At 39.9% G+C, this 17,826-nt stretch overlaps 1 protein-coding gene across 5 annotated transcripts in view; it reads right to left on the bottom strand.

The window, feature by feature from the left end:
- Positions 1-16,042, bottom strand: part of LOC139450704 (CREB-regulated transcription coactivator 1-like) — a 65,185-nt gene extending 49,143 nt beyond the window's left edge. For all 5 annotated transcript variants that reach the window (XM_071232542.1, XM_071232748.1, XM_071232688.1 and 2 more), the window contains exons 1-4: positions 15,886-16,042; positions 15,620-15,739; positions 15,341-15,451; positions 5,805-5,866 (exon numbers count right to left, since the gene is read on the bottom strand). In XM_071232542.1, coding sequence (XP_071088643.1) covers positions 5,805-5,866; positions 15,341-15,451; positions 15,620-15,739; positions 15,886-15,996 — 404 coding nt within the window. In that variant the 5' untranslated portion in view covers positions 15,997-16,042. The remainder of the gene's footprint in view (positions 1-5,804; positions 5,867-15,340; positions 15,452-15,619; positions 15,740-15,885) is intronic.
- Between the last annotated feature and the right edge of the window lie 1,784 nt (positions 16,043-17,826).

Below are 17,826 nucleotides of genomic sequence, written 5' to 3'. Positions count from 1 at the left end.
CCGGCGCCGTACCAGTATGTGATATGAAATCCATATTCCCTGAATTCATCTAGTGCATAAACGAGATGCAAAAGTTCCTAGTCAATCAAATTACCAGTATGTGATATGAAATCTGTATTCCCTAAACTTAAGTCATGTATACACCACATGTAACAGTTAATATGCCACATCCCCATCCCTGTCCACGCCTCCATCCCCCTCCTAACAGTGCCAGGATGGTACAATATTCATCACAGACTTAAAGGCTATAAAGGATGTAACAGCTCAGTCTACACACTGTGAAACACTCCATGTGTCGCACAGCTTTGTCTTGGAGAGGTCCTGTTCCCATCAACAGTATGTGAGTGAGCATGGCAGTGGCCTTGACCCTGGAAGCTTTCTTCCTACTGGCTGCCTATTACTGGCAGTGAATAAGGTCTTCGTGACACTGGCTGCCATGTGGAACATACACACATGTACACTCATCACCAACCATTATCACATTTTGAGAGAATTGGGAGGGATGGTGTTGCGAGAGATTGGCCTTTAACACTGAACCAGTATGATGCAACAAGCCGAGTTTAACAGCTGTTCCATCTACCCTACTCCTTCACTCAAATATCTCAGGAGAAAAGCATTAAGTAGCATCCAGGTTTTTCTACGACATCCTGAACCATCTTTTGTATCTGTTGTTGATGGAGCCCTTCAGTAGTGAAACGGGCTGTAATAATATACTATGTTGCAATACGACATATATCACCATAGTCATGCCGTAATCACACAGGAAAACTTCCCTGAGTAAAACATTTCCATCATGAAATGAAATTAATATTTGCCCAACATGTTAGGTTTGAGTCAGCTGACATAACATTTGCCGGACTCACTTTCTAAAGGCAAGCAGGAAACTATTTCACAAGTTATGTTCATACGATTTTACAATACAACATTGTAAAAACCTACATTGTTTTGTATCGATACATGATCCATGTATGTTGGTTTTGTATCGATACATGACCCATGTTATGTTAGTTTTGTACTGTAGAGTCCCTCACTCACAGTAACACTTGGTCCGGGGCCACACAGTGAGTTGTGTTGCCTTAGAACTCTTGGTCACACACAGTGAGTTGGGTTGCCCTAGGACACAGTGAGTTGTGTTGCCCTAGAACTCTTGGTCACACACAGTGAGTTGTGTTGCCCTAGGACACAGTGAGTTGTGTTGCCCTAGGAGACAGTGAGTTGTGTTGCCCTAGAACTCTTGGTCACACACAGTGAGTTGGGTTGCCCTAGGACACAGTGAGTTGTGTTGCCCTAGGACACAGTGAGTTGTGTTGCCCTAGAACTCTTGGTCACACACAGTGAGTTGTGTTGCCCTAGGACACAGTGAGTTGTGTTGCCCTAGGACACAGTGAGTTGTGTTGCCCTAGGACACAGTGAGTTGTGTTGCCCTAGGACATAGTGAGTTGTGTTGCCCTAGGACACTTGGTCACACACAGTGAGTTGTGTTGCCCGAGTACACTTTGTCACAACCAGTGAGCTGTGTTGCCCTAGAGCATAGTGAGTTGTGTTGCCCTAGAAGCTGCCCTGGTTGTGTTTATCACATGAATAAAATGTTTAAAGACTATGTCATGGCTGGAATAGCTCAACTCCCATACATTGCCCTAGGGGATAACTCCCATACATTGCCCTAGGGGATAACTCCCATACACTGCCTTTGGGGATAACTCCCATACATTGCCCTTGGGGATAACTACCAAACACTGCCCTTGGGGATAACTCCCAAACACTGCCCTTGGGGATAACTCCCAAACATTGCTCTAGGGATAACTCCCATACATTGTCCTAGGGGGATAACTCCCATACACTGCCCTTAGGGATAAGTCCCATACATTGCCCTAGGGGATAACTCCCATACACTGCCCTAGGGGATAACTCCCATACACTGCCTTTGGGGATAACTCCCATACACTGCCTTTGGGGATAACTCCCATACACTGCCTTTGGGGATAACTCCCATACACTGCCCTTGGGGATAACTCACATAAACTGCCTTTGGGGATAACTCCCATACACTGCTCTTGGGGATAACTCCCATACATTGCCCTAGGGGATAACTCCAATACATTGCCCTAGGGTATAACTCCCATACACTACCCTAGGGATAACTCCCATACATTGCTCTAGGGGATAACTCCCATACAATACCCTTGGGGATACCTCCCATACATTGCACTAGGGGATACCTCCCATACATTGCACTAGGGGATACCTCCCATACATTGCAATAGGGGATACCTCCCATACATTGCTCTAGGGGGATACCTCCCATACATTGCTCTAGGGGATACCTCCCATACATTGCACTAGAGGATACCTCCCATACATTGCACTAGGGGATACCTCCCATACATTGCACTAGGGGATAACTCCCATACATTTCAATAGGGGATAACTCCCATACATTGCACTAGGGGATACCTCCCATACATTACTCTAGGGGATACCTTCCATACATTGCCCTTGGGGATACCTCCCATACATTGCACTAGGGGATACCTCCCATACATTGCACTAGGGGATACCTCCCATACATTGCACTAGGGGATACCTCCCATACATTGCTCTAGGGGATACCTCCCATACATTGCTCTAGGGGATACCTCCCATACATTGCACTAGGGGATACCTCCCATACATTGCACTAGGGGATGCCCCCCAAACATTGCACTAGGGGATACCTCCCATACATTGCTCTAGGGGATACCTCTCATACATTGCTCTAAGGTATACTTCCCATACATTGCACTAGGGGATACCTCCCATACATTGCACTAGGGGATACCTCCCATACATTGCACTAGGGGATACCTCCCATACATTGCACTAGGGGATACCTCCCATACATTGCTCTAGGGGATACCTCCCATACATTGCACTAGGGGATACCTCCCATACATTGCACTAGGGGATACCTCCCATACATTGCACTAGGGGATACCTCCCATACATTGCACTAGGGGATACCTTCCATACATTGCACTAGGGGATACCTCCCATACATTGCTCTAGGGGATACCTCCCATACATTGCACTAGGGGATACCTTCCATACATTGCTCTAGGGGATACCTCCAATACATTGCACTAGGGGATACCTCCCATACATTGCACTAGGGGATACCTCCCATACATTGCACTAGGGGATACCTCCCATACATTGCACTAGGGGATACCTCCCATACATTGCACTAGGGGATACCTCCCATACATTCCACTAGGGGATACCTCCCATACATTGCACTAGGGGATATCTCCCATACATTGCACTAGGGGATACCTCCCATACATTGCTCTAGGGGATACCTCCCATACATTGCTCTAGGGGATACCTCCCATACATTGCACTAGGGGATACCCCCCATACATTGCACTAGGGGATACCTCCCATACATTGCAATAGGGGATACCTCCCATACATTGCACTAGGGAATACCCCCCATACATTGCACTAGGGGATACCTCCCATACATTGCACTAGGGAATACCTCCCATACATTGCACTAGGGGATACCTCCCATACATTGCACTAAGGAACCTGAACCTAAAACTACATATAAGGTGAGACTTTTCTATGCAAGTCACATGACCACTGTTAGCAAGAAAATACTTCTATAACTCAAAGAGTGTTGTTATGATGAATGCAATTCATTCTGACTAAAATCTAGTAAGTATTAATTCTGTATCAACATGAAACTGAAAAACATTCATAAATTTATAGACGTTATGACAAACAGGCAATTCAGCATTCATGTATAAGCCAGTAGAAGTCATCTGACAAGGGCGCACTGTGTCTCGCACCAGCAATCACTGAGAATACAATAAGTTAATAAACACAACATTCGTATATTCATAATAACAAAGCTGGCCATATTTACAGCATTATATGCAGTGTAGTGGCCACGAAGATGCAGGATGGGTAATAATTGTGCATGCTGGGAAGGGAATTCAAACTGTGTTTCACCAAGGGAGATAATCACATCACATAATTTCTAACCATTAACAATTAATCATATAGATATTAAATTACAGATTATAATAATCGTATCAAAGTTCAAACTAGGGAAACAAATCAAAGGGTATTTCTGAGCAACAGATGTTACCAACTATGCCTCAAGTACGATGGCCTCCTGAAATAAAATATTGACTATGGTGACAAAAATACCTTTCTTGATTAATGATTTATTAATAAATCACCATGGCTAAAGTTTCATGTTTGTCATATGTATCTTCTGATATTTGTCCTTAAGTACCATTAGAAGTCAGCAATATCTAAACATGCATCATTCATTCTTGAATATTGGTACTACCATTAACATGATTAAAGCACTTCCAAAGGCCAAATAACTAAAATCCGTGAATTTGGTTGAATGTCCCTACAAAATCATTGCAGTCATATAATCACAGCTGGCCACCTCCAACATGAATCTGGATCTTTGGCCTGACTATAACCACTGTCATTTCCAGAAAGTTATCAGCTTTTCCATTTCAATAACAGACACATCATAATATTAGCTTAACAATAATTAACATGATATACCTTAAGACATTGATTGACATGTCCTGCCCTGCCCTGCCCTGCCCTGCCCTGCCCTGCCCTGCCCTGCCCTTTGAAACTCTGTATACGCTTTGTTGACTGATATACCAAATAAGGTATTGAATAAACAATATATATACATATACTATATCAAATATTACACAATGTTTCCCTTTGTGGCAACAGTGCCCCTGATTTGCTGATACAGTAAATAGTGAATCACTTGCTGTTTTCACCATTGTGTTACTGTTGCGACATGTTGGTGTTTGAATATCGCGGCAGCCACACCGTGTGACACTGATGTGGACCAACTCTATCTGTCGCATAACAACTAAATGATAATATCGGTTAAACAAATTTCAAAGAATGACATGCAGAACCTAAAATTGATTTGGAAAAAATAACTACGATGTCAATGAGCATAGGTGCTCCAGAAAGGATACCGTACATTAAAATAATGTATATATTACAAAAGATTAGCGACAAAGATCTGTTACCCACCAGGTACAATCAAAGTGAACTTTATATTACATGATCTCCTGGTCTTGTTTCTGAGGACAGGATTCTTAACTTCTTAAAGTTTACTTGTCCCAGCTAATCTGAAGTTGATTGTTGCAACATGTCATGTCAATGTTTCAGATCCCTATTATGTGCAGTTTCTTACAATATGATATAATCAATATCTAACAAGATATCTTAAAAAAAATATTCCATGCCATGCCATGAACAAATCAAAGGAATATTATGGGCCCACACTTCTTCATTAAGGTTCAAATCTCTGGATCTTGTGGAGTCTGAAAAGAAGATTCTTAATTCTTACAGGCTGATTTTTCAAATTTACTTTTTATAATCGATACTGTTTTCACCGGAAAAATAAGAATTCCACTCAGTTGCGAAACATCATGTCAATGATACAGATTCCAAGGTATTGAGCTTTTCAAGAGAAAAATTCTAGAAGATTTCAAAATTTGAGTGGTTTTTTTTGTTTTTTGTTTAAGAACTGCAACATTGATTTTAACACCATGTACAAGTCTCAACATGATGATCCTCCTCCTGAAGTTTCAGGCTCTGTCCATTCAACTGATTTGGACATAAATGTAATGCATGGACAACGGACAACGCACCAAGTCAAAAGCTCATCGGTCCTGGTGTGCTGAAAAAAGATACAAAATAATGACCTCACTTTTAAATTCCTGGCTCCATCCTTAATAATGTTCTCATCACAAAATTCTTACCTTCGCCAGCTTGTGTCTGGTGGGGGGGACAGGTATGTAGATCCATATGGAGAGCAGTCAGCCTGGAAACTCGTTAAGGAAAGTTCACCACAAGCACATACCGGGGTAACCAAGAACAGACATGATGGTTAACTTGTACATTCGTGTAGCACTTATTCCACACAACACATGCTTATTACATTTGGTACATTTACCAATTAGTTCTTAATGTAAAGTTTTCACGAAGTATGGCTTTTCCATGTCGGTCACAAGACAGCAAAACTGATGTTCATAAGTGCACAAATGACATTTTGATGTTTACACATTTTTCACAAGACTGTATTCTTGAAATGACGTAAACACTGATGGACTACTTCTACATAAAAGTACATTCCGCGGGAAAACCCGGGAACTCTCTGGCACGAATAAATACAGAAGCGTAGATTCTGATTATTGAAACTCTTTAATCTTTAACTAAGCGTTGAAAGCTTACATTGGGATAATTTTGACTGCATACCCGTTTAAGAACAAATTCGCTTAGACCAATCAACAAAACGAAGAAATGCACATCCAAACTATGGACTTGATTCTAGTCCAGACTGACAAGTGACAGTCTATAGCTAGTACAGCCTATAAAGTTACCTAAGTATCTATTTGACACATATTTATAATCACCTTTCAATGGGCAATTGATCAGTAATGACTAACACTTGTAATCGCCACAGGTTCATTAACAACTTTGGACACCATGCTTATTGTGATGGCCATTTTGAAGTCCTGTATTTGATTCAAATGTAGTACGACTGACTTACAAAGATCGTTCATAAGAGATCTTTTTCATCTAATGATGATGTTATTTGAGTCTATTTGCTGTAACCAAACAGGTGAACTGTTCTAACAGGAGCATTACTACCCATCACAAGGCCTAGCAGGGCAAGCGACTGACACTGGTTCCAACGCATCTTTCAGTCACAAATGAGGTGACATTGCCTTAAAAATTATTACAGATTACATAGTGACACATGTGTGTTTGTGTAGCTGTTTGTACTAGTCCTGAGTTTAGTATACATTATTTTCTTCAATGACAGGATTGCATCACACCCCTAGTCATATAATTCAAACATTTCGAACACAGCCTAATTTGATGTATTTATTAAACAGGACATAATGCATAATCGGTTCATATAATTCATAATTATCAATAGAACACCTATGGTGCCATTACTTTCTGCATTCATGTTACGTTTTAACCATATGTTCAAACCAAATACACACAAATATAACCACAATAACTAAAACCTCAGAAAAGAGGTATTATTTCAAAACTCACTTGACAAGATATTTACTGCAAACATATGCCACAATTGTTAACCCCGACAAAATGTATTACAACATTGTGGAAGGAGGCATCTACATGAAAGTAATTATGGTTGATGTAATTTGTTTGACCACTGCATTTCACAGATTCTCCTAGTTGTCATAGTTACCATTAATTATTAATTATATCTGGGTAGCAATGAAGGTGTGCAGTGTAGCTCCTACTGCCGTTAAGAACAAGGTGTTTGCCAGTACCTGCCATAACAGAAGCAGTCCCTTCGTCACCAGATTAAGGAGGCTGTAGGACTAATGACTAATACAAACATGCATCCTTCAAGTTAGTGACTACAACCTCAAACCAGATGAAAGCATCCTGCCCCCAGCTACCATAATGGGGCACCTAGCATCAGTCTCATCATAGAACTGTGTTCAGAAACAACAGATGGAGAAAAAATCATATTTGTCTTGCTACTTAATATGTAGATCACATGCAATCTATTCTCGTAACATCAGTTCTTGTTTGTGACAGCATATTCCCAATGCAGTACAATTATTTACCAGTAGGTTCTATGCTCCTAGTTACTGCAATAGGAAAGTTACATGCATATATCATTATACCCATGGTTAGTGGAAATACACGTCACAAGCAGAGTGCACCCGTGATCCGGGGTAGAATAGGTCTTTGGCAACCCATGCTTGCCGTAAACACAGTGAAAAGGTGACTTTGCTTATCGTAAGAGGTGACTTACAGGATCGGGTGGTCAGGCTTGGTGACTTGGTTTGATGCATGTCATCACATCCCAGTTGTGTAGATTGATGCTCATGATGTCAATCACTGGATTGTCTGTCCCAGACAGGTGGTAAAGACCATCATCATATAGCTTGAATATTACTGAGTGTGGTGTTAACAAACAAACAGTGACGTTAAAGAGAAGGTCACCCGTAGGTCCCCAGCAACCTATACTTGCCATCAGAGGTGACTAAAAGAATCATGTGATCAGGCTCAATTGCATCAATTGAGTGGATTGATGTTACTGATGTCGATCTCTGGATTGTCTCGTCCAGATTCATTTTTTACAGACTGCCTTCATATAGCTGGAATTGTCAATGGAATTAGGTCACAGTGACCTTCCACAGATATCACTTTATTTGCCAAACATGAGTACTCAAATAACATAACCACTACATACACAAGTCTTTATATTTAAATATCTACAGGAAATGGCATCTTATTGGAAATGCCAAATATACTTTGTGACCTTGACCTAACAGCTGGACTTTGGTCACACATGACCTTTTCTGATTTAAGCCCTGCCCTAGAGATGACAGGTGAGAAATCTGCTAGCTAACTGAACTAGTCCACCACTTTCGGTCTGGTGGTCAACATGGCTAGAACTGGGGAGGAGCTAAGTGCTCCTTCCTGATGTTCACTCGTCAGATATAGTGTCTTATCTGGTCACAGTGTGTCAGCCGCACTGTAATACTAAATACTATTTGCATGGTAACAGCTCCTAGTTTTCTGTCTCATGACCTGGACATTCCCTATCAAAGGTCGAGTTCCCTAGCATAGGTTCATAGCATTTGATTTTTTAACTTAACAAAATAAGCTATTTCTTATCTTACTTCAGGACATAAATAAAACAAATAGTTCAATATTTCATAAGAAACTCTACAAAGAATCAAACATAACCTACAGCAGGGCCTTAATAATAATTCCATGCCATTTTTAAAGTTTCTTCAAATATTGCTTTAATCAACCAACTTACTGAACAGCAAACGGCAGTTAAAGCAATGTTATTCTTGTCATAATCAAATACTGAATACATTTTACTGGATTCATGAAAGGAGCTGTTTCCTTCAGATATGATTGAGGTGGGTAAGTATGGGAAATAAATCAACACAACATAGAATGAATAATGAAAAATCAATGCCATTTGTCAATACTCCTCTACAGACGTACAGTGCAAGGAGCTTGGTCTGGTCATTTCCCAATGAATGTAAAAAAAATTTTAAAATTCAAAATGGATGTTCCCGTTCTCAGGGAACTTATGTTCAAATCTGGCGGTAATTGACTGTCATTTGAAACAGTCGCCTTCTCCCGGACATATTCGTTTCGGCTCATTACAGTCTGACTGTTGCAGTTCTTCTCACCTCTTGCCTTGATTGACAGGTCCAATGAACTTCGTTTTAATCCTACTCTCCATTGATTGGCTACTGACTTTGTGGGCATGTCAAGTTATGTGCATAAATTAAACAATCACCCGATTCATGTCAGGGCAGAGTATGTATTCCTACACCTGGAATGTTTATCAATCTCGTCATTTTTGTCTGCTTTGATATAAACAACTGTTTTTGGTTAAACTATTGCATGTTTTCATAGTCGAATTTAATTATAAGCATTGACTATGTATTTCTTTCGGTTCATTGATGCATGAATAAAAATAACTGAATGTGATAACTTTTGTAAGAATCGGCAATCCTTAAATAAATATTGATATGTAAAGAATTGTTCCATGCAAATTATGCAGTGTTGTTATACCATTGGGTAATTATACACAGTGTTCTTATACTATTGGGTAATTATGCACAGTGTTATTATACCACTGGGTAATTATGCAGTGTTGAAATCCTATTGGGTAATTATGCACAGTGCTATTAAGCTACTGTGTAAGTTCTTGGGAAATGGAGATATATTTTGCATATTTTAAGCAAATATGAGCTTATCTGGAAGTCTGCATATGTATCAGCAGAGATAGGTACTTTCCCTCCTCCGATGGCAGGATGGAATCAGCTGATCCCCGAGTTCCCGTGGATTGTCAGATATGCAGTATCTGACCGGCTTGGCAATACCTTGGACTGATGCAACTATGATTTGTTGTTTTCATAAAGAAGAATTCTTAACAGTAACAGTAGTGATGAATAAAAAACTGTTTAAATGTTTCAGTTGACCTTATGGAATTTACATTAAGCAAATTGGTGACTCTTCAGTATTCATTAAAAAATTGTTTTATCAGATATTTTTGTAAACAGTGAAGAATAGATGCAAGTTAAAACTGAGTATTTTGGCAGGGGTTAAAGAAATTATTTCAAACTTCAGCAGTCTACATGGTCAATGCCAAAACCGTTCTCAAGGGTTCCTGCTGGAACCACTATCAACATTTTTAATCCTTTCGTATTTTAACATCTGGGCAATTACCAGGTCAGCTTACTGGACAGACAGAAACAGCGAATAACATCAAAGACTGCTTCAAAATACAACCACAAACATAATAGATATTAATGTTATCACGTGGAGTCATGGGTAACCTGGACATATTGACAAATAACAAGCAGGACACTTCATATTGATGTTCTGGGTCAGTGTAAAGCATTAATTTGACATGAATCTGGGAATGGCAGGTCAAGCCGCATGTTACACAATCATAACTCAAGGAATATCTAGCCAATCATCCTTACACAATGTTTCTCCTAACTCCCGTTTTACAAATAGTAGAACCAGTGAGAAAGTTCGTGCATGTAATTAGGAGAGAGTGAGTGAGTATGGTTTTACGCCGCTTTTAGCAATATTCCAGCAATATCACGGCGGGGAACACCAGAAATGGGCTTCACACATTGTACCCATGTCGGGAATCGAACCCGGGTCTTCGACGTGACGAGCCAACGCTTTAACCACTAGGCTACCCGACCGCCCCTACATGTAATTAGGACTAATTACAGGAGAATGGTAGTTATTACATCCATCCATTGATTGAAAAGTCAACATAGTTGCAGAGGATCAACATGAAACAATTACATCAGTAGCCTTCAACTGCTTTGGCCAAAGAATTGACGTAGCGGAACTGTTGATGCTGTGGTTTTACACCGCTTTTAGCAATGTACCAGCAATACCACAGCTGGGCACACTAGGAATGGGTTTCACAGTTTATACCCATGTGTGTCTGTTGCCGTTTGTAATACAATGTTATAAGAAGAGTGGGTTTTACTTCTAAGCTTAGAAATAGTCCAGCCCTTTCACAGCTGCGACGCCTACAACCATGATCATTGGCTTCAAACATTTTACATTGAAGATTCCAGATTACAATTGGTCTTCAGCAGCCCATGCTTGTCATAAGAGATGACTAACAGGGTCGAGTAGTCAGGCTTGCTTGGTTGATCCATTTCATTGTATCCCCATTGCACAGATCAATGCTCATGATGTTAATCACTGGATTGTCTGGTCCAGATTTGATTATTACAGACTGCCGTCATATAGCTGGAATATTGCTGAGTATGGCATTAAACAAATAAACAAATAAACAAATAATACATTGTACACATGTGGAATATCAACAAGCCACCATTATACAAAGTATAAATATATCCAACATACAGATACATGAACAGTCGCTTCTCAATACACACATGACATGAGCATGTTGAGCTGTTCTCATGCATGTGAAAAGGTTGAACAAGTTCATTAAGGTGTGGAGCGTCAGGTGACACAGTCAGCCAGTATCAGCCATATGTCACCACATTGAATCGAACTGAACTCAATGTTGATGATATTGAAGTGTAACAAACGTTCAATGTAAGATCAAGACAAATAAAATTAAAGCAACAATCAGTAACACTGTTAAAACACTGACCGAGAATAGAGGTCTGCTCTGAATGACAAGTGCTTGCATATAAATGAGGCAGTTTAATGATGCGTCACAATACGCCTACCCAATGACATGATATGTATAACAAGAGTTATTTTGTACCATATTGGCTTGAAATCCCTCATATTCCATGCAGCCCCATATAATTTGACCTAATCTTGTAAGACTATTCTAGCATTATGTTTCGTAACGGGCAGTTTGGAGAAGCTAGTCAAGTAATTATCTAGTTGGACTATTGCAAATCATAAAAGTTACTTTTTGAAACCTGATACTGGTTGATAATTTAAAGCGAAATAATCCACAGTTCACTGGCATTGTCATACATTTTTTATTGAAAACTACTGGGTAAATGGGTAAAAAGTTCGAAAAAGTAAAACAAATGTCATCAATTTTAATTTTCCCAAAACAAAAACTATGAAGATTGTGGATTTGGTGGGGTTAACAATACCCGAATTGAACTCCGGTCCACAAGTTAGAATACTAACCACAAGACTACCCCACTCAATGCTACCAAAGATGTCACTACAGTTGCACTGCAGCCAACAGTGGCGGGATGATAACAGCTTTGATGATAATTATCTCCAGGGTTTCACAGATTGGGAGTGAGTGAGTATGGTTTTATGCCTCTTTTAACAATATTCCAGCAATAACATAGCTGGGGACACCAGAAATGGGCTTCACACATTGTACCCATTTCGGGAATCGAACCCGGGTGACAAGGAAACGCTTTAACCACTAGACTACCCGGCCCCAGAATGGTTTAAGTTAGTGAGTGGGTAGAGTTTTACACTGCTTTCGTCAATTTTCCAGCCAACCCATAACAGGCTTGAGAATGCTTGTCAGTTGACATACTGACTGTGCACTGAGCAATATTCCAGCAATATGACAGTGGTCTGAAAATAATCGAGTCTGGACCAGACTATTCAGTGATTGACATCATAAGCATCACTCTACACAACTGGGATACGATGACATGCATCTGCAAGCCTGCCCATCCAATCCTGTTAGTCACCTCTTATGACATTCATAGGTTTGACCATGCGTGGAATCGTACATAGGTCTTTAAGAAAATAAGCAAATGCTATAATCACAAGGCTTCCAACCGCCCCAATTACCACAACAAGGCACATAAGTATGTTCACTGTTAATGGGGCTAAAGGTTACATAACATCAAAGACTGTTATTTCCTGCAATAATGTACATTAGGTGCAAACAAATTGTCAAAAAGCTCACATTGACTTATTAAATTATGCATATTTAATTCACATCAGTAACAATAAATTAATCCAAGGGCACTGGGGAGCTTGGCGTACATTACAATCCACATACATAAAGGCATAATGTATTACAATCTGAAGCTAAGGTGACAAATTTACAATTACATACTCATGCTAATGAATCATAGTTCAAACTGATTTACCCCATGAAGAGCATTGGTCTCTAAGGACGGGTGAGTGAGTATGATTTTACACTGCTTTTATCAATATTCCAGCAATATCAAGGTGGGGTGGGAGGGGGGTAGAATATATAATGGGCTTCACATATTGTACCCAGGTGGGAAATTTACTATTAAGACAACATACAGGCATCGCTGTACATTAAAAAAGACCATGACTATATGGTCTATACATTGTTTTTCTTCTCACAATTATTCAGGTTAATGTAACATCTGATTTGTCACCACTCAAAATAACCCTGAAACAACAATAAAAGTATTCCACCTAGTGGACCCTTTAGAGCCAACCCGTGTATGAGCACAGCATATACTACAGGGGAAATCACTCCAACACAATCGCCCTGAATGGAGGACACTAAACACACTTCACCATGTCCTATTCAAATCAGCTCCAACCTATTGACACACAAACCCATGCATGTACACCAACACCCATGTTAACCAATCCTGACCTACTTACCCAGCTGACCCTATTATTCGCCCATTCGGCCCTGTTAATTTATTGCTGTTACCTTGGTAGAGCCCCCAATTTATAAACACATACTTAGTTAAACTTTGTTGATCTTAACCTGATCTACCATATTTACTCCTTCACAAACATTGCAAATATAAATACAAATAGTGTTAACTTCAACACATAACTTTGTTTCTGCAGCATAAAACAATATTCTAATTTCTATGAAGAAAATATTCATTCACAAGGAAAGGGCAGAACACATGGTACTCCTGCAGTAATTGAAAGGGTTTACGTTAAATGCTTCATCAGGTGCTATATTTCATAAGATACAAATGGGATGGGCCAGATTTATTAACACTTCCAGCATATGGGAGCTTTGTTAATACTATGACTGTTAACACTAGATATTCAATCCTTGGGGATGAACCATTCGATTATCAAGGGGTGGGGTCCCTACAATGTAAGGCATATGTAAGAAAAATAATCTTTCAAGATTAATCTCGGGAAACAATTCACCGATCACTGACAATAAAATGGTTGCTCCCTTTTGAAAACTTCAAATGTTATTTTTCCAGAATATTATGCTCGATGAATTATACCAGACAGAGAATGTTGATAAATGATGACAAGCTTCCTTTAATGATTTCTGATGCATAATGTACCACAAGTAATGTATTGGCTGAGTGCAGGGCAGTCATGAAATCCATAACGAACTCTACAGTCATATTTCAGATATATCTTCAACACCTACTTACTGTCACATAATAGTTCAACTAGACAATCAGTCCTGAATTATAGTTGGAACCAGATCATTAAAAATGTGGGTCTCAAAGTCATTACAAACAAAACCTTACAAATAGATTAAATAGGCCTTGTAACGAAATGAATGTCACTGTACATGCTGTAGTATCAATAACGTGGAATAAATGTCATATCATCTCTTAAATACCATGAGCATGCAAACATGTATGTATTAACAGGAACTATGTTAATAACAAACAGATGTATACACACTGGGCAATACCGATTATCATCAACGGTTTATAACAATGTCTAACATCATCACAATGTTCTAATCCAGCTGACTTGGTGACACAGAATAACATACATATGTTTCTTCAATCTAGTAAACCATAAACGGAAATGTTTGTGTAAGCAGGTAGATATTTCATGTATTTAAAAATAACAATTTCCTAACCACAACAAATAAACATTAATAGTATTTAAGAACAATGAAAATATTGAACGAGGACATCTCAAATCAGCCACTGTGGAAGCAGACGTATTGTTACCACATACTGTATTTAAACATTACATCACAATGAACATTCATCAAGTCAATTTATCATGGTTGCAACCTGTTTGTTCCATAGCAGATGATGCAAAGTCTTTCACCTGTCAATAATGAAAGACAGAGGGGGTGAAAGATGGGTGGATATGCACCTATATCCACGTGATGGATGGAACACAGTGACTTTCAAGCACTGGCAATGTCAGCTGTCATGTCAGCTGTCAGTCAGCTTAATATGCAGTAAAAGCAATAAACCATACCTGTCTGACCTGCAAGATCTGTCACAGAGCAATACAGCTGCAATCACGTTGGAAATCACATAATCCACACGCAGAAAACACAGTGTATCCTATATTCACTAGTTTTGACGTTTCAGTAAACTGTAGACAAGGATACTCGCTTATCCACGGGAAAGCGCCTATGAGGCCCTGTCGGTCGTACTCGATGAATTCGGTCCACCAGGTTCGGTTTGCCATGTCTTATGTCGTCTAGATGTTGCAGGGCGGTCTGTAAAAACGCAAATAAATTTATTACCGTTGTTATAGGAACATAAATGTGCAGAATGGAAATAACATTTGTATCACTAATAATAAAAGAAACGCGGCGCCATCTTCGTTACTATAGTGGTCTCGTGTTATCAGTATCCCACATGCACAGAATCTAGGCCAACGTTACCTGCAAATCTATGCCGGGACTGCCGCCTATTTGGTTGACATTCGGTAGCGAGCCACCACGATATACTCCGAGATTTGGCGTTATCGGCAAGTGTTGTTTTGGGTATGAAGGCCCTGGACCCTAGAAAGGAAAAGGAATGCCGTATTAGATGAGAATTACAGAGGGAAAAAAACATACGAATCCACTTCGGTCTCGAATTGCGAGGGTGCACCCCCGCCGACCGCCATAGCTGTTGAAACTAGGCCACATATTGCTGCGATACTCACCCGCGTGGCACTAGTAACCTCCTTGATAATCGCCTCAAAAGCTGCCGTCTCTTCAGCCTGTTTCTGATTGTGTAAAGCTATCTTTTCGCTGAACTTTCGTGGGTTCGCCATAATGGCTGAAAACGACAAGCTTGTTATGATTTTGGCAATGCAGGGGGTCCTATAGCCATTGGACCAATCATTGTTCTCCGATTGATCATGTGACAGCGAGGTAGATGGCAGCACTAGCACCTGTTTATAGAGCAGTAGTGAAAGCTTGAGACATCAGTGGCGATTTGCCACTGAATGTACTTCTGATATTGACATTGACAGTTCAATATTAATATTTGGTAACACTTCAAACCCCACAAAACGTATATTTCATTGCACGAAACGGAAAGCACCCCAAACTTGAGCTCCACACAGCGTCTAAACGGGCTACAGAAACAGTTAATGAGATTAACACCGATAGGCATTTTAGCGTGTGAACTTATTGATAAGCAATTGATCATGACTCGTTAGGTGTACAGTAGCAAGTAAATCACATTGACCGCGTTATATAACATTGCATGCGCCTGGGAATTCTGCCATGGTCATACAGAAGAAGGTGACCAGAATGGGCCTGAAATGAAATGATAGCAGCCCTGTCATAAAGCAAGAGTTCTTAAGCCTTTTTAATTTATGGAGTGTAATGAGACGAAATAAAATGAAATTTCTTCAGCTGAAACACACTTGTTATTAAATATTTACTATTGGCAGTCACAAATAGAGATTATTACACGAGTGTGTCGTTCTGATTTTACCGAACAAGTGTCAGAATTTATGCGTTTCCCGAGCCAAAGGGGGAGAAATATTGCATTTTTAAACGGCTTTCGTAAGACAAGAATGATACACAAAAGAATATAATAATTCCTTATTATCGATAATATTATGAATATTGAAGTCATTTTACAAGAAGAATGTAGGCCATCGGCCCTTATTTACAATGGTGGTCCATTATTTCGTATAAAAAATAAAACAATGTGATTGACGAAGTAAATCATGTACACCAGACAAGCCATTGGTAATACACAAACGGGAACAAAAATCTCTCAAACGGTTTGCATGGTAGAGAAAAATTGGCTACCCGTTTGATGGTGTTTACATTTTATGTTGATATCGGGTTATGAAGAGAGGGTTGCACTAGATGCCTTATAGGTATATATTTCTCACGAAACAAATATAGTTTTCACATACTCATAAAAACAACAACATTTATCTTCTTCATAAATCATTTTACAATGCATACACCACTTTTCCTCCCAAAGTTTGTTGCAATAACGACCAGTCTCAATTTCTCGATTGTGTGAACTGCAACGAAACATTGCTTGTGCAACAGCTATGAATAGCTATCGCGAAGTAACCGCGTCATGTTAAGAGGAGAAGCGCGTCAAGAAGCTGACATGGCGCCAACAATACCAGAGCGTGATGTCACCTAACTCCATGACGTTGCTAAATCTACGACGTCATGATGTCTGCACAACGTCAACAGAACGACGTAGTACATCACGTGCGACTATATTTGGCATCAGACGAGGTGAAATTGAATTTAACGTCGCGTTCAGGATTATAGCACTTATATTATAGAGACGTGCATGCATGTGTGTGACGGGGAGTGCGTGCGCGCGCATGTGTAGCTGCTTGTACTAGTAAGACTAATGTCGGTGTTTATAGTGCTAGCACTCTGAGATACGAAAACACCACTCAGACACAGTATACTGACTCCGAGGCTACCAGTCCTTGATTTCCCCCCATTAACCGAGTGGCAATGCAGAGTAAAACAACAAACTTCTTTTTATATGATATGATGGGGGATCGAACCCGACCTTCCTCTTACCCGGACTGACGACTAAACCACGGAGGCGGTATTTAGGCTTCAGCTAGTCGTTCGAATGAGAGCATCGGTAGCGAGCAATCTACAAC

The sequence above is a fragment of the Haliotis cracherodii genome, unplaced genomic scaffold (assembly GCF_022045235.1).
Source record: "Haliotis cracherodii isolate W230 unplaced genomic scaffold, xgHalCrac1.p SCAF_1, whole genome shotgun sequence".
NCBI lineage: Eukaryota > Metazoa > Mollusca > Gastropoda > Lepetellida > Haliotidae > Haliotis > Haliotis cracherodii.
Note: the sequence above shows the minus strand (reverse complement) of the source record. Positions and strands in the feature narration are given on the sequence as shown.